The sequence below is a fragment of the Pongo pygmaeus genome, chromosome 5, assembly GCF_028885625.2.
Source record: "Pongo pygmaeus isolate AG05252 chromosome 5, NHGRI_mPonPyg2-v2.0_pri, whole genome shotgun sequence".
NCBI lineage: Eukaryota > Metazoa > Chordata > Mammalia > Primates > Hominidae > Pongo > Pongo pygmaeus.
In genome coordinates this window covers 68,318,387-68,334,038 of record NC_072378.2, presented here as the reverse complement: position 1 = coordinate 68,334,038, position 15,652 = coordinate 68,318,387, and the positions used below count along the sequence as shown (strand labels likewise).

The following is a 15,652-nucleotide window of genomic DNA, read 5'->3' as shown; positions in this document are numbered from 1 at the left end:
ATGTAATATGCTACATGAAGCTATTGTGAAAAATATATAACTGAAAATATAACGAAAACTATAAATCATCACTGTAACTTTGGACAAATCGTTAGAACAGTATAGTCCCATTCCCTTGCCTTGTCATTCTAGTCATGTCAGATCTCACACACTCCATTTTGTATTTGGAACTGCAAACAGCTGGACCTCAAAATAATGTACTTTTACCTTTTCAGGGCTTCATGTTATTTGTTTTATGCTATTACCGCAAAAGAAATCCAAATACTTTCAAGCCATGAGTTTAGATTTATCCTTTGAGTATATTTTACACTGTAGTTAATGTAAAATTTTTAAAGGAATTAACAGTATCAAGAAAGAGAGTGGTTAGCAAAGCACAGAGGATGTGAAGGATGAAAAACGGGAGTAGATTTATTTGGCAATTAGAGTTTCTGGAAGGTTTTTCAAATAGGAGCTTCAGGCAGATAATAAGAGAAATAGGACTGCAAGGTCCTTAAGGAAAAATGTTTAGAGGAAAAGTATAGAAAGCAAGTTGAAATGATTCTTCAAATAATATTTTCATTGAAAAATAACTTTCTGTCTTGAAAAAATAACTTTTTAAAAATATCTCATATTAAATAATATAAAGATATGGCCCTCCAGACCTAATTGATACTGATACATTTTTAAAATTATTGATATATTGAAAAAGCCACATGCTTTTCCTAAAACAAAAACCACTTACCTATGCAGATAGTTGAAACATTTCAAATATAATTTTTTTTAAAAAGAGGCATATTGAAAATTGAAATCTTTCATAGACATTCACACATTCATTTATATAGTAAGTATTTAAACTAGCAGAACATTTAGTCTTTAATAAATGCTCATTAACTCATGCATTATAACTTTCATGTGTTTATTTTAGATGTCATATACATATTTAAAAATGAAAATTAAATATTATATTGAAGCTTGATTATTTTATAAATTCATTGGTTTGAAATCTTTGTTTGTAGACTATTTTCTTCCAAACCTCTGTTAAACATTTTGAGATCATAAATCTTTTAAGAAACAGATCAAAGCTATGAACATGCTCCCTATAAAAATGTACATGCACGCATATACACCAAAATGTTCATAGAATTTTTTATCATATAAGAGCATTTCATTTATCAAAAGCCAATATAGACGGGGAGATTTTTCAGAAAAAAAGAAGCTTCGAACTGTTTCATTTGAACTATTTTTGAAGAAAGTCTTTCTAAAATGTGTCACTCCTTTTTCTGAGATTTTAATCAGATTCTAGGAACTTTTATCTTGATGAATTAAGGCCATGCTTTTAAATATAAATTATCGCCCTAAGTCTTAGAACTAACGCTCTCAAAGGTGAGACATGAGGTGTCATTTCTTTAGGAAATGACAGTAAGGAAAAAGTATTTCTTTGTTATTATTGTTCCAGCATTTCATCTATTCTATTTGCTATATATGTGCCTCTAATAGCACTGCTTCTGCTTCCAACCCATTCTATCTAATCCAGTAACTAGAAAACAGTAATGCTGAAACTATATTTAAAGTTGAAATAAAATAATCTATTAGTTCTGAGAGTCTTTTATTAAATTGCATGGTCTTTTTGGCATTTATATTTGACTGTTCAACTCTTTCTTCCTTCAGGAGTTTACTGTCTATAGTCCAGAAAAGTGAGGCAGCTATACATATAGACTTTATGAAAAAATAATTTATAATCTCTCTAAAATACATTATGATTTTTGAAGTTCTTTAAGTAGTCTTAATCCAACACATTCTAAAGAAAATGGCCATAAGAAACAAACTTTCTTAGTTACTTAGTCTCTATTCATTTCTCACATGCTGTGTGCATGCCTGTGTTTGTGCATACATGTCTGCTCAATATAATGAGCAGACTGTTGGATAATTAATATTTGGACTTAGAATGTAAGACAGAATGAGGGCCAATTCACATGTTTCACAACTTTCTACTATAAAATAGTCTCTATTTATGTCCATGCTCAAAAACATTGGAAATATCAGACAAAACATTATGATGTTTTACATATATAGTATCAAATTGGATAACATAAAAAGTATTAATAGTAAGAGATCATTATTCATATTACTTAATTTAATACTAGTGTATACAACTTGGAAAACTCCTGAATACTATGGAGCATAAGCCTCTGTTCTAGTCACCAAACTACAGTGTCAGTCAGTCCCAGAGCTAGCATTTGAGGAAATCAACAGTAAATAAGATGTCTTTTGGGTAGTCAGTATAAATAATGTTTAGACTTTTTAGTCACAGAACATAACTTTTAATATGGATAATTGTTGCTATGTAAACAATCAGAAGGCGGAACAATCACACTATCCTCAGGCAAGATGGACAATGATATAGGATGATATTGACTTTATTTGCAGGATTTGACTCTTTTGAGTTATGCTTAATATACCACTTAAAGTTTAATCACATTTAAGGGAAGAAGGTAAACCTAGATAACATAATCTTATTGCAAAAAAATACACAATATTTTCAAATATACAACCTTGGTAAGTCAAAGAAAGGTAAAGATGAATAAATGATTGTAATTGATGGACATTTATGAAATTTTTACAGCAAATAATACAGCTATAGAGAATGTGATATGCTGTGATTCTAAAACATAAATCCAAATTTAAGCTTAAATCCAATTTAAGTTTGCTAGACTCTGAGATTGGCTTTGATTTTTATAGTTTTTATTCCAAACACATTCTGCACAAATGACATGTATTGATCTGATCATTCTTTTAATTAGCAATACCTTTCAGAATTAGATGTTAACATTTACAAGAAGAAGAAGAAAACAATAGTTCTCTGTTTTTCTATCTCATTTTAACTCATAAATTACTTTATCAATTGTCCAATCTGCCCCAAGACCCTTCATAACTCATTTCCTTCCCTTAGGAAAGTGGTTCCAGCTTGGGTGACTAGCATCCCTGGAATCTCGCTAGATTCCTTCCACGTGCCTTAAAACTCATAGCTGTGATTGCTAAACCTTTTCCACAGATATGCTATACCTTTCCTACGGACTTTCTTTCCTTTATCTGCCCAGCCACTTTTATAATGGACATTTAATTGGGAATTTCTCTGATTTCTGAATTCATCGTTCAACAAAGATACCATCTTTGGTCTCCTTTTACTCTAATTGTCCATAAGAAGGTACAGCTTTCTCCATTACTGAACTGGCACAAGCTGCTGGACACCCACTCTGGAGAAAAGTGTGGGTCCTCCAATAGGCTCAGAAGATGCATTAAGATGCATGGCACATGTATACATATGTAACTAACCTGCACATTGTGCACATGTACCCTAAAACTTAAAGTATAATAATAATAAAAATAAAAAAAATAAAATAAAATGCCCATAAGGGAAAAAAAAAGATGCTATACTTTCTTGTAAGGCCTGTGCTGGATGAGGAGGATATATGGGCTCCAAAATGTCTCCAGACTTTTGAAGCATCCATTACATAGACTTTCCTCAAGTGAAGAATATTACCAGTAGTTAACTATAACCTATTGTAATCTGAGGTCACCCTGGTGGAAGATATCCTAGGATAGAATCAGTCCCTGCAGGACTTACGGACCTTCAGAAGAAATTAAGTATAAAATGAACCATCAAAAGCCTTAATCATAAAAAAAAATTATGTTCTTTACCAGTTGAACTTCTCTAGTTAATTCTCCCACCAAACTAGGTCTCTTCCTGATCCAGAAACTAAAGCATAAATATCTGTGAATATGAATATAGGGCAGAATATATTTATTTAAACACATTACTATCTATGGTTCAGTGGTTTTTATGTTAAGAGTATTAAAGTATGACAAATGAAAGAAAATAATTCTGAATCACAGTAACATTATCAGAAGAAGCTTTAAAGAAATGAGAAAACTGTAAGCCTAATCAATTCAATGTGTATCACTAAGAAGACTATTTCTTTGTGCTTGTTAATTTTTAACCACAAAGAGAAGCGTGTCATTTGGTTAATATAATGGTTGTTACATTACAGAATCCACTACAGAGGGACCTGAGAGATCTACTGTTTACTGGAAGATATTCAGAAAAACTGCATTGGCAGCGGTTGCACCATCATCTTAACCCTGGAAGGTATTCTCAAGTGTTCCACCACACACAGATTCAGTGCCTGCCTGGGACAATCAGTGAGAAAGTAACTTGGCATCCTCAAGAACAATGTACGGAAGATCATAAAGACTAACATGTTGTTTTTCAAAATTACTAGTGTGTATACACACACACACATTCATAACTAGATTAGATAGCAATGAGCATTTGGCAGAATGAAAAAATAAATACATATTATCCTACATATACATGTAAAGATACACAAAAATAGGCCTACAAGCAATCATACGAATGCATGAAGATAAATACAAATATTTGTGTACATATATATAATACAATGTGTTTAGGCCCATCTAAAAGTCAGATACCAAGTATTAGAAATATATTTGCTCACATGCACTTAAACATGAATAATGAATATTATACTAGGAAATGTATGGTGTAGATACTTGCAATTTTTTTTTATTTCAGAAAGATTTTGGGGGAAAATCCTATTTCTTACCTACATTTCCAGTCATTAAGTATGAATTCTGAAAGTCCATCATCCCCATTCCAACAATGTGTATAAAATCTTCAATCACCTGCATTAACTCTATTGACCCTGGATAAATCTAGAAAAATAAGCAAAGGTTAGAAGGAATAAAAAATCTATACATACAATGGCATATATAACTGAATTTTTTTAAACTACATGAAATCACAAATGAGCTTTGTTTCACTTCAAAAAAATCTACAGCTGCCAATAGCTGTATTTTTTAAATTAATAGTTGAGAATGTCATCAGGTGTCACATGGGAGGAACTCTGGAAGTAATATGATGTAGTGATTAATCCCTCATAAATCTAAGGAAACTCAAAATATCTAACAGATTGTCTCCTCAGAAAATAGATGACTTTTCTTTTGATGAACTCTTTTCATCACTTAAATATAACAAAAACATAGAACACTGAAATTGGGCTCTTTACATGTTTGGCTTGGCATCTATATGAGGAACAGAAGAGGAAAAAGAGTTAATATTTCCACCATGAAGATATTTACAAACTATTGTTATTGCATAATAATAAATATCTTCAGAGAAACATTTATTGTTTAATAATTATAATGCCCACTGTAAGAATAATGGTAATAATTTTAGGATTATAATAACATTAATAGCCCTAGTGCATGTGCTTTACAGGTACAAATACAAAACACACCTATGGGATTATTGTCCATATTTTAGGCAAGAAGCAGCAAGACCTCAAGAAGGTTAAACAGCATACCTAAGGCCATATTGTATCTTTAATAGTGGCTGAGCAGTGTCTACCTATCTAACTGTCCATCTATGTATGCATCTATCCATCTATCCATCTACCTACCTATCTACCTGCCTACCTAGAGGACCATCTGCCTCCAAGGTCCAAGTGATTTTTTCAACATCATGGCACCTCATACAGTACAAATGGACGAGTGTTTTTTTATTTGGCAATCTGATTGTGGCAACAGTTCATAGTGTTTGGAACATAAAGGCTATTGAAAATGTCACATGAATTTTCATGTGTATAACCCATAAAGCTTATAAAGTCATCCTGCATTATATAACCACTTTAGAGCAGAAAATCTTTCGAAGTCAGGTTAATTTCTTGTGGCCATTCAGCACCACTGCATTTTCTAGCCATGAAAAATTAAGTGGATTAGAGAGTTCTAACTGCTTTGTAATTGCAAAGACTAGTGCAGAAGGCAAAAAGGCATTCTGAATAATAGAAAAGCTTATAGTCAGAGCTGAAAGGGACAGCAGGCACATGTGTATTTCAAAGGGGCTTGCAGTTGTGCCCATCTAAAAATCAGACAGTATCCACAGTATATTTACTCACATATACTTGAAGATATGAATGATGGATATTAGACTTAGACATGTATAGCTGAGATAGTTCCAATTTTTAACTTTAGAAAGATTTGGGAGATAAAACCTGTCTCTTAGCTTCATTTTCAGTCATTAAACATGAATTTCGAAAGCCCATCATCCCACTTTCAAGAATGTGCCTAAGATTTTTGTTATCGCCAAGGCTTCCTGCTACTACTGTATTTTCCCCTTATCTTTGTGTAGGTGCATATGTATATGAGTATGTGTAGTGTAATAAATACAAATTTAAATAAGAGGCTTATTTTTTTTCTGTTGAAAATAAGGGAAGAGTCTCTCCCTCCCTCAACCCCACTCTCTTCTCCCTTTTCTTAGAGCATTTACTTTTGGAAAACTAGTAATTGTAAGCCCTTTTTCTCTTTGCAATGCATGTCAATTTATTTAAAAGCTAAATAGTCTACAGCTTAAAGATCCAGAAATGTCTCTCTTTGAAAGGTAAACATACAAAAAGATAATGCTCCTCTTTCTCTGTTTCTGTGAAAGGTAGAAGCCTAACTTCAGAGGCCTCTTGAATTTTGCTTCAAGTGGCAAAATTACTTCCAGTCATAAAGATATAAGGAGGTTATTTTTTCTTTGAATAAGGCCAATTAAGTAACAAGATGGTCACTGCCAATTACCAAGTGAATTTAGGATGAACTACGTGTGACAAAGGGTGCTCTTAAGTTCTCTTCAGAACTAGTTACTGTTTACCTTGAGGACACTGCTTGGCTATGTAATAGGGTCTTTGTAATCTCAGTGGATTGTCTCTGATACACATTACATTCCAGTTTACTGATTATTCAATAATGAATGTGTTTTCTTTCCCTTCTACCTTGGTGGAGAGATTTTTTAGGTTGGCTAAAGATTTTGTTTTTAATTATATTTCTCCAAGTGTAGTCAAATGCTATAGAGCAGGTTATAAAAGGTTGGCAAACTTTTTCTGTTTGCATATAGTAAATATTTTAGGCTTTGCAGGACATGAAGTCTCTATTGTAAATGCAACTCTTTCCTTGTTGCACCAAAATGACCATATATAGATTATAGGTAAATGAATGGGTGTGGCTATATTCCAAAATAAGATTAACAAAATAAGCCTCAAGCTGGATTTGGCTCACTGGCTGCAGTTTGCTCACTCTTCTTCTAGAGACATACGAATTTTCAACGTAATAACGAAATATCAAACATAATACATGACTAAAATGACTTGTCTTGACTAAACCGGACTTGTTAACTCCAGCCATATGGGTAGGGTGTAAAGTGGTGCTATATAGAATGTAGTTTTTTTTTTTAACTTTAGTATACTACATTTTTAGTAGGATGCTTTATCTAAACATAGTTTTATTCTTCATAACTGGAACTGATGGGTAAGAAATTCTGAAATGACTGTTCAAAAGAGTAAATTTTGTTTGCAAAAAACTTCCAATGTCAATAGCCACCATTTTACTCAGCTCGTTTTCCAAATGTACATGGAGTTCTGTTTTATATTTACTTTTGTTGAAGCTATTACTCAAAAATAAGGAGACCCACAAGGATTATCTTTGATAGATTTTAAACAGCACCTATTTCCACAAAGTTCACCCTTTGTGCCACAAACTCAAGAGACCCATTCACCACATGGCTGCATTTATGACACCACCTTTTAGTAAAAGCTGCAGAACAGGGTTGTTTTTGTTTTTTCAGCTTCAAATCGTTATTTCAAAAAAATCATTAAGGATCATTTTATTGGAAAAAATATTTTAAATATAAGAACATAGCTAACTCAAAATCTTAAGGAAATAGATGGATTATGAATTCAGGATTTTTCATTGACAAGAAGTTCTGCCACCATTCATTATTTGTTAAAGTTGGGACCTCACAGTAAATAACAGCATCTGATGAATTGCAGTCTTGTTTTAGATAGGATATTATATATTTCTTCTAAATATATCCATAATTAATAGTCTCTAGCATTCTAGAAAGATGTACTTAGCCTCTGCAGCTGTATTCTAAGGAAAGACACCATCTTCTTACAGTGAGTGAATGAGGCTGTCCTCTAGAAGAAAGCCAAGGGCAAATATGTAACTCAAATTGGTAGAAAAAAATAGATTTAAAGTATTAAAATAAGAGTTTTTTTTCTGGCTATGTCCAGATACATGAAATTTATACCTAATAATGAGGTAGACCCACACTGAACTATTTTTAGAGCTCCTGGCATAACAGGATAAAAGGTATGCTTTACTCCTGAAGACCCAGAATATGATTATAAAGGGAAAACCTGAACCTCAGTAAATGTTCATTCTTTTTTTTTTTTCAAGATTGTCTTATTTTTAACAAGAGTCAAGTAGAAAACCTAAAGAAGTTTGACATCCAGTTAAACTAAATTTACTTTGAATTTTTTAAACCATAATTTTTCTCTCTTTCTAGACTTCTAACCCACTTTTCCTGTAATTCAGAGGAAAAAAAATTAGCCACTGTCTATCAGTTAGGATACCACAAATGGTAATGCAAAGCATTTATAAACAATACCTAAACCAACAAGGCTACTTGCTACACTGATAAAGCATAACAAAAAGGTTTTTAAAAATCATAACATAATTTTTGGTGAGGCCTGATTTTTACAATTCTTGGCTTTGAATCAAAATTAATCACTCTCTCTGTGATCCATATTATATGTAGCATTGTAGTAAATGCAAATGGTTTTACTAGTCAAAGCTCCATACTTTCATTTAAAATATGTACTTTTAGATGTGCTGTTTTTCCCATGGTCTACAGACAAAAAAAAAGGAACTTATTGGTTAGGTATATAATTATTACACATTAAATCCTTAAGGTTTTAAGTTGCTTAAACTTGCTCAGCTTTTTTTCACATGTATAAATATTCCTTCTAGACTGGCATGGTAACGATCATTTGTTTCCTCAAAAATTACTAGGATATAACCTAGACTGACTTAAAAATATCTTGCTTTCCTGAAATAGCAAGCCATTAATTTAGTCACATATTTTTTACACTTTGTTTTGCCAACTTCAAGTTCTGAAATAACCCTAACCTTACCTGTTGTGCATCTTCCCATTTTTCCTTGTTTTCTTCATCTAGAAGGTTGCTAACTATTTGAAAGAAGTTCTGTAAATTAAATTAGATAAAAGATTTAATATTACATGAGAGAATTATACTTTTTAATAACACCCATTTGGGTTGACTACATGGTAAAGGTATAAGCACTTTGCAATATTGCTTTATGACCCTAACATAGTATTCTAGAAGATCACTGAGGATCCTTTTTCAGCACCGTAATTCTAGGATTTTCATATACCTTCATTTTTGTACTCTCAGAGGAGGTCAGAATAGGGAAAACACTTTCACTCAAAATTATTTGTTCCATTATGGTATCTATATTCCACTCTGTAATGTCATTGTGTAATTATTCCATACAAGTAAGTTTGATCCCGTCTGTAATAAAAGTCATCTGTATTTGTTTCATTACAAGTTGTCCTGTTAAATTGTGAGTCGTGGTTGTTATTGCAATGTTGTTTCAAAGAACACCCTAGTAAGACTATAGGCAAAGTGGAGGCAAGACAGGCTCCCTCAGCTGAAATATTGACTCTGCCCTTCCTGGCCATTGTACTTTTACAACTACCAATTGCAAATATTAAATAAAAGTTTCTAAATTCCTGGCATATCACACATGCTAAGAGCAGGCTTTCAAATTATTACTCTTTACTCCTCTGCCTTTTGCCAGCAAGCCAACATGGGAGAATGAATAGACATATAACATCCTTGCCATCATTCTTGTCTCTAACTGTTAAAGACCTATTGGCTTTATCTTCACCTAGCAGTACCCATTGGTTTTTGGTTTTTCTTTCATACAGGAAGGTCATTTTGATGTTCATATTCCATTCACAATGGCCACACTGACAGAGAGCAGGGCTCTGTTCAGTTCTATTTTGCAAGTGCTCATTTCACACATGAAGGATTTTTACCAGAGAGATACTTTTCTTTCCTTTCACACTACACTGTACCATCAAGACACAGGTACCAGGAGACAACAACCAGCGTGCCTTTGAAGCCAGCTGTGACTTGGGGGTCACAGGAGACCTGAGAAGTATAAAGGGAAGGCATGACGTTTATCTTAAGCTGCATAGGCAGTGGTGGCTTGGCTGTGTTCTCAGAACCCATCTCTTCTGACTGTGTGTAGGTTAGCAGTAGCACTACTTCATACTGATACATTAACTTGGACCAGGACTCCCTTGAGGGCAGAAATAATCATAACCTGTTAGTCTCATCAGTCTTCCTCCCTATCCAGCTTCTCAAAACAGGCATTTGCACTAATTTCAAAGAAACTCACCCGGGTGTTATTAAATGAAAAACAAAGCTGCTTCATTTCCTCTTCTCTTGTGGTTTGAAGCTGTTAGTATCTATATTTAATTGCCCTATTTGTGCTATTTATTTTAATAGTACCTGGCAATCACATGGTTGAAACACGGTTTGAGTCATAACCGCTATAAAAGTTACAGAATATTTTATGCAACTCTTAAAAAAACTGCAAGTCTGTTTTAGACCCGCTTTTCAATTCATTTAGCCTTTTTGTACTACCAGCCATTTTTTTACACTTAAAATTTCCTGCTTGAAGTGTTAACATTTGAAGGGCTTAGTCCATTGAGCTCTAACTCTACCTATGGTCAGAAAGAATTAACCTTCAGAGTTCTCCAATTGCCTATGGCTGGTTAACTCAGTAGGGGACATGGTGCTAATGAGGCAAAAGTTGCAGGTTTTATCCCTCTGTACATGCCAGTTAGCTGTGCTGAGGTCCATGACCTCGGTCTGCATTCTAACCCCTGCCAGCTTTCATACAAAATGCATGCTGCTGCTAACAAGAGACACCAAGAGAACAGGAAGCAATTTGTGCAACTGCATCTCCATTTCTGGAAAAAAAAAAATTTTCACAAAGCATGTTTTGCTGACAGTGGGTCGGTGACTCCTTGCTGTACATGAAGGCCATTGCATACACAAAATTCCTTGATGAAGACAATAAATTCAGAGTTCAGTTCTTCTTTTAAATCACCAAAGGGCACACATAAAAAACACAAATTATTAAAATACATGTTGAGCCAACCAAACATAGCATTTTGTACTATTCTTCAAGCATTTTGTACTCTTCTTCAAGGCCAACAAATGTGGCTTTACTAAATCGGAGTGGGAAGGCAGCACAGAATAAAGTTATTTGTTCTCACTATTGATTAGACTTTGGAATAATCAGTAGTGGTGCCCTGACTAATGAAATCCATGTAGGGGCACAGTGAGCTAAGTCTGAATGTCAAGCAGTGGGGCAGCATTTATGGGGAGACTAAGTCTTTCTTGTTCATCAGTGTATCCTCAGTGTATATAATGACTTGCTCATAGCAGATATTTAATAAAGTCCTAAATTTAAAACAAAATTTAAGTTGCAAAGTCAGTACATCTCAGCTTCTCTTTCTTTTTTATTTTTCCAACTTTAATTTTAGATTCAGGGGATACATGCGCAGGTGTGTTACCTGGGTTTATTGTGTGATGCTGAGGTTTGGAGTATGAATGATTCCATCACCTAGGTACTAAGCACAGTACCCAGTAGTTAGGTTTGTAGCCCCTTCCCCTCTCCTTCCCTCCCTCCCCACTCTATTAGTCCCCAGTGTCTATTTTTGCCATTTTTATGTGCATGAGTACCCAATATTTAGCTCCCACTAATAAGTGAGAACATGCAGTATTTGGTTTTCTGTTCCTGCATTAATTTGCTTAGGATAATGGCCTCCAGCTGCATCCATGTTGCTGCACAGGGCATGATTTCATTCTTTTTAATGGCTGCGTAATATTCCATAGTGTACATGTACCACATTTTGCACCTCAGCTTTCCTAAAAAGATTTAGCACCATTTCTTTCAGCTGGCCTTGCTCTAACTTGTCTCACACATATAGAATATATATATATATAAAAAATACACACACACATATTATATATATATATACACACACATATATACACACACATATTATATATGTATATATATAACCCACACACACATATATATACACATATATATACACACACACATTATATATATGTATATATACACATACTAATACATACTGAATATATATTCACTTTGACATTTACTAAACTATCAGACTGATAAATAGAACCAAACCTAACAGAACAGCACTTTGAAGAGGAGACTCATGACATTTCAGGTCGCATGACTGAATTTTTCAAAGTATGAAGCTGCTTCTGTGGTAGCAGAGCCACTACTTGCCAGTGTTCTTTTAAAACTCCATTAATGGTGACAATAGTTCTCTTTTGATGATTTATGGATTAGGTCACTTATGTCAATCCCTAAAATAAAAAGGTCAACACCTTACAGTAAGTTTTTGTCTCATTTTTTTGCTTTTTTTGTTTTTTGATTTTTTTTTTTTTTTAGTCAGCCCTGATCTCCATGACCTAGACCGATTTGAAAAACTGAGTGTCCTTGGCAGAATCTGAGCTGTTTGGAGTTTGAACGAGGCAGACCCAGTTTAACATTTTCCCCATCAATTATTAACTGTATGTTTATGGGCAGATGTTGTCCACCTATGCTTTATATTTTGAATCTGTAATACAGGAGTAATAATAGCTACCTAGCAGAGCTATTGTGAAGCTTGGAGTTAATTCTTAACACAGTATCTGATGCATGGCAAGTGCTTGATATATGGCAACTTTATGATTTTATTCCCTTTATGTTATTTTTTTTATGACTGGCTGCATGATTTGTATTCATTGCTGCATTATGGCAAATATGCACCTATAATTCTGATACAGACTTTCACAACCAGTAGCATTCTCCTCTATCCTCTTTAATGTCTCTTCCTCTCTCAGCAATATGTACAGGACAGAACTGATTCACCACTAACTCTGGGGAATATAATTTGTTCAGCAGAAGTCTCTTCTTTCTAAGAATGTGGGAGGGGGTTTCAGGGTAGTTAGTATTAGATACCTACTATGTGAGAGGCATTATGGTGAATGGTTGTGGTACACAAAGGTCAAAGAGGCATGATCATTCTTTCTTTGCCGGAAGTATTACAAAAATCAGGGCAATAAATGTATGCTATAAAAAGAAGCATAAATCCTTCTGTGGCATTCAAAGTAGAGGCCCTAGATTTGGCTATACGAGACAAAAAGGACACTTTATTTTATGGAAAGCAATAAAAAATTCTGTTTTTACTTCTGATTGGCATCCACTTGGCAGATTTCTCATGGATTATATACAAGTTTTTATAAATATACTAAAATATGTCTTAGCATTTTGCTTTTGCTGAATTCCTATTTCCATGGAAATAGAGTTGTAGATTAGGCTAGCAATTTCAGCCGCAGGAAATGTGCTCTCCTCCATCTTAACCAGTAGCAAAATGGTTGGACATCAAGGGACAAAGACAAGACCTAAGAGTCAGATTTAGTAAGGTAGATCTGAAGGTTTGAAAGAATTACAGTGACTCTGATTAGAAATATAGGGTGAACTATTAGAAAGGCTTAACAGCAAACAAGGAAGCAGGGATAAGCCATTAGGATAAGGATGCATAACATAGGATAGATCATTGATCCGCAACCTGAGATCAACCAGTTGATGGCTGCAAGGCCATGTGTGATCCAGCCACTTCCTGTCTCTCCAACTTTATCTTATGCTATCCTGCCGCATGCTCTGTTAGTACTCCAAGTTCATTAGACTTCTTCACGCATCCCACACTCTTTTCTGCGCTGCCTGTAGACCTGTTTACATGCTGTTTGCTTTCTTGGACTGCTATTCTTTCTGTTCTTTACTCAGATAACCTTTTATTATCCTTTGTGTCCAGATTTACATGCAATTTCCTCAAAAAGGCCTTATGAGATCATCACTCCCCCCCTCCCCAGTTATACAGAGTCTGATATTCTCTTTTTCTCGTAGTACTGTGTGATCTTTTTTGGAAGTATATAGGATTTTAAAATTATGATTTATTTGTATGATGATTGGTTTAGGGCTTTTTCCTCTACTAGTTTATAATCAAGTTACTTCTATTTTGTTCACTCTTGTGCCCCCAGTGCACAACATCAGGTACAGCGGCATGTAAATACTCAACTATTTAAAACTGATGAATTACATGCCCACTGTGTGTAAGGAAATGGGCTACGCATTCATGGATTTTTTTTAATTGAAAACAATAAATAGTTTATATCTAATTTACTGCCTCTTTCGATTCAACACCCTCCTCTTCCAGTGATGCTTTTAATGCTACCAGGCTCTCCTTATGTCCAGGTAATAAGAGATGACACTTATTTTTACAGATAGGAAAATGAGTTATCTTGAGTAAATATGGGATCGAACTCTTCTTATTTTCAACAGCATTTGAAGACTCAACATCATCCTTGAGCACAAATACATACTTTTGAGAAGTTGTAGGACTACAGGAAGCGGCTGTGGATATTCAACCCTGGTCCTTAAACTCACATGCAGCAACAAGCAAGGAATGGGCCTCCTCTTCCATAAACCCACAAACTTCATAAACCCAGTTCATCCTATGCCAAACACAGGGAACCCTCACTATGCATCACCACCCTTACCCTGCTCCTGGCAAGATGCGTTTGGTAGTACAAGTGCTGCTTTGTTCAGCAAAGGAATGGCATAAAGAAAGTTATAAAAATATCAGCCAGACAGCAAAGTCAGGGAGCTTTGGCAAGAAAAAAGAATGAAGAAAGGACATCACTAGAAATCATTATCAATAGCCCAAAATACTGATTATTAAGGCCTAAAGGAGAACAGTGGATGTGCAAATGAAAAAGTGAGGAAAGGTATACTAAATACTTAAGCAGAAATGTATTTCCTTATTCAAGTAGTAGTTATTGAATGCCTTCTCTATATTTGGCTGTTCTGTTCTAAGTGCTGTGAATATGATAGTGAACAAGACATATGAGGGTTACTTCCCTCATTGAATTTATGCTGTAGTGGGTAAAGAGAAGAAAAAGTAAGCAAATACATTTAAAAGGATGATTTCAGACAGTGATTGCAACAGTTTGAATATGATGCCTCCAAAATTCAGCTGTTGCCTATGTAATGTTATTAAGAGTTGCGGCCTTTAAAATGTAATTATGCCATGAGGGCTCCTCTCTTGTGAATGGAATTACTGCCCTTATAAAAGAAGCTTCCTGAAGTGTTTGGCTAACATACCCTTCTGTTTTCCACTATGTTAGGACGCAGAGTTCCTCACCTCTTAGAGGATGCAGCAACAAGGGACCAGCTTGAAAGCAGAGAGCAGCTATCACTAGACAGCTGAACCTGCCACCAGTGCCTTGATGTTGGACTTTCCAGCCTCCAGAACTGTGGGAAATATATTTTTATTCGTTACCAATTAACCAGTCTCAGGTATTTCGTTATAGCATCACAAATGGACTGAGACAGTGACACAACAACAAAATAGGTTATAGGAATAGACTGAATAGGTCAGCAGGGTGTGTGTGTGTGTGTGTGTGTGAGAGAGAGAGAGAGAGAGATAGAGAGAGAGAGAGAGATTACTTTAGATTAGATAGTCATCAGGAAAGAACTTTCTAAGAAGGTCACATTTGAACTGAGACCAGAATAATAAAGAGACAGCCACACGAAGACCTGAGGAACAGAGTTCCAGAAAAAAAGGGAAGAGAATGTTCAAATTCCCTGGGTAAAT

The 15,652-nt window shown here is 34.6% G+C and overlaps 1 protein-coding gene across 2 annotated transcripts in view; it reads right to left on the bottom strand.

The window, feature by feature from the left end:
- Positions 1-15,652, bottom strand: part of ADGRB3 (adhesion G protein-coupled receptor B3) — a 754,183-nt gene that overhangs the window by 363,830 nt on the left and 374,701 nt on the right. For both annotated transcript variants that reach the window (XM_054491608.2, XM_054491609.2), the window contains exons 10-11: positions 9,012-9,080; positions 4,605-4,713 (exon numbers count right to left, since the gene is read on the bottom strand). In XM_054491608.2, coding sequence (XP_054347583.1) covers positions 4,605-4,713; positions 9,012-9,080 — 178 coding nt within the window. The remainder of the gene's footprint in view (positions 1-4,604; positions 4,714-9,011; positions 9,081-15,652) is intronic.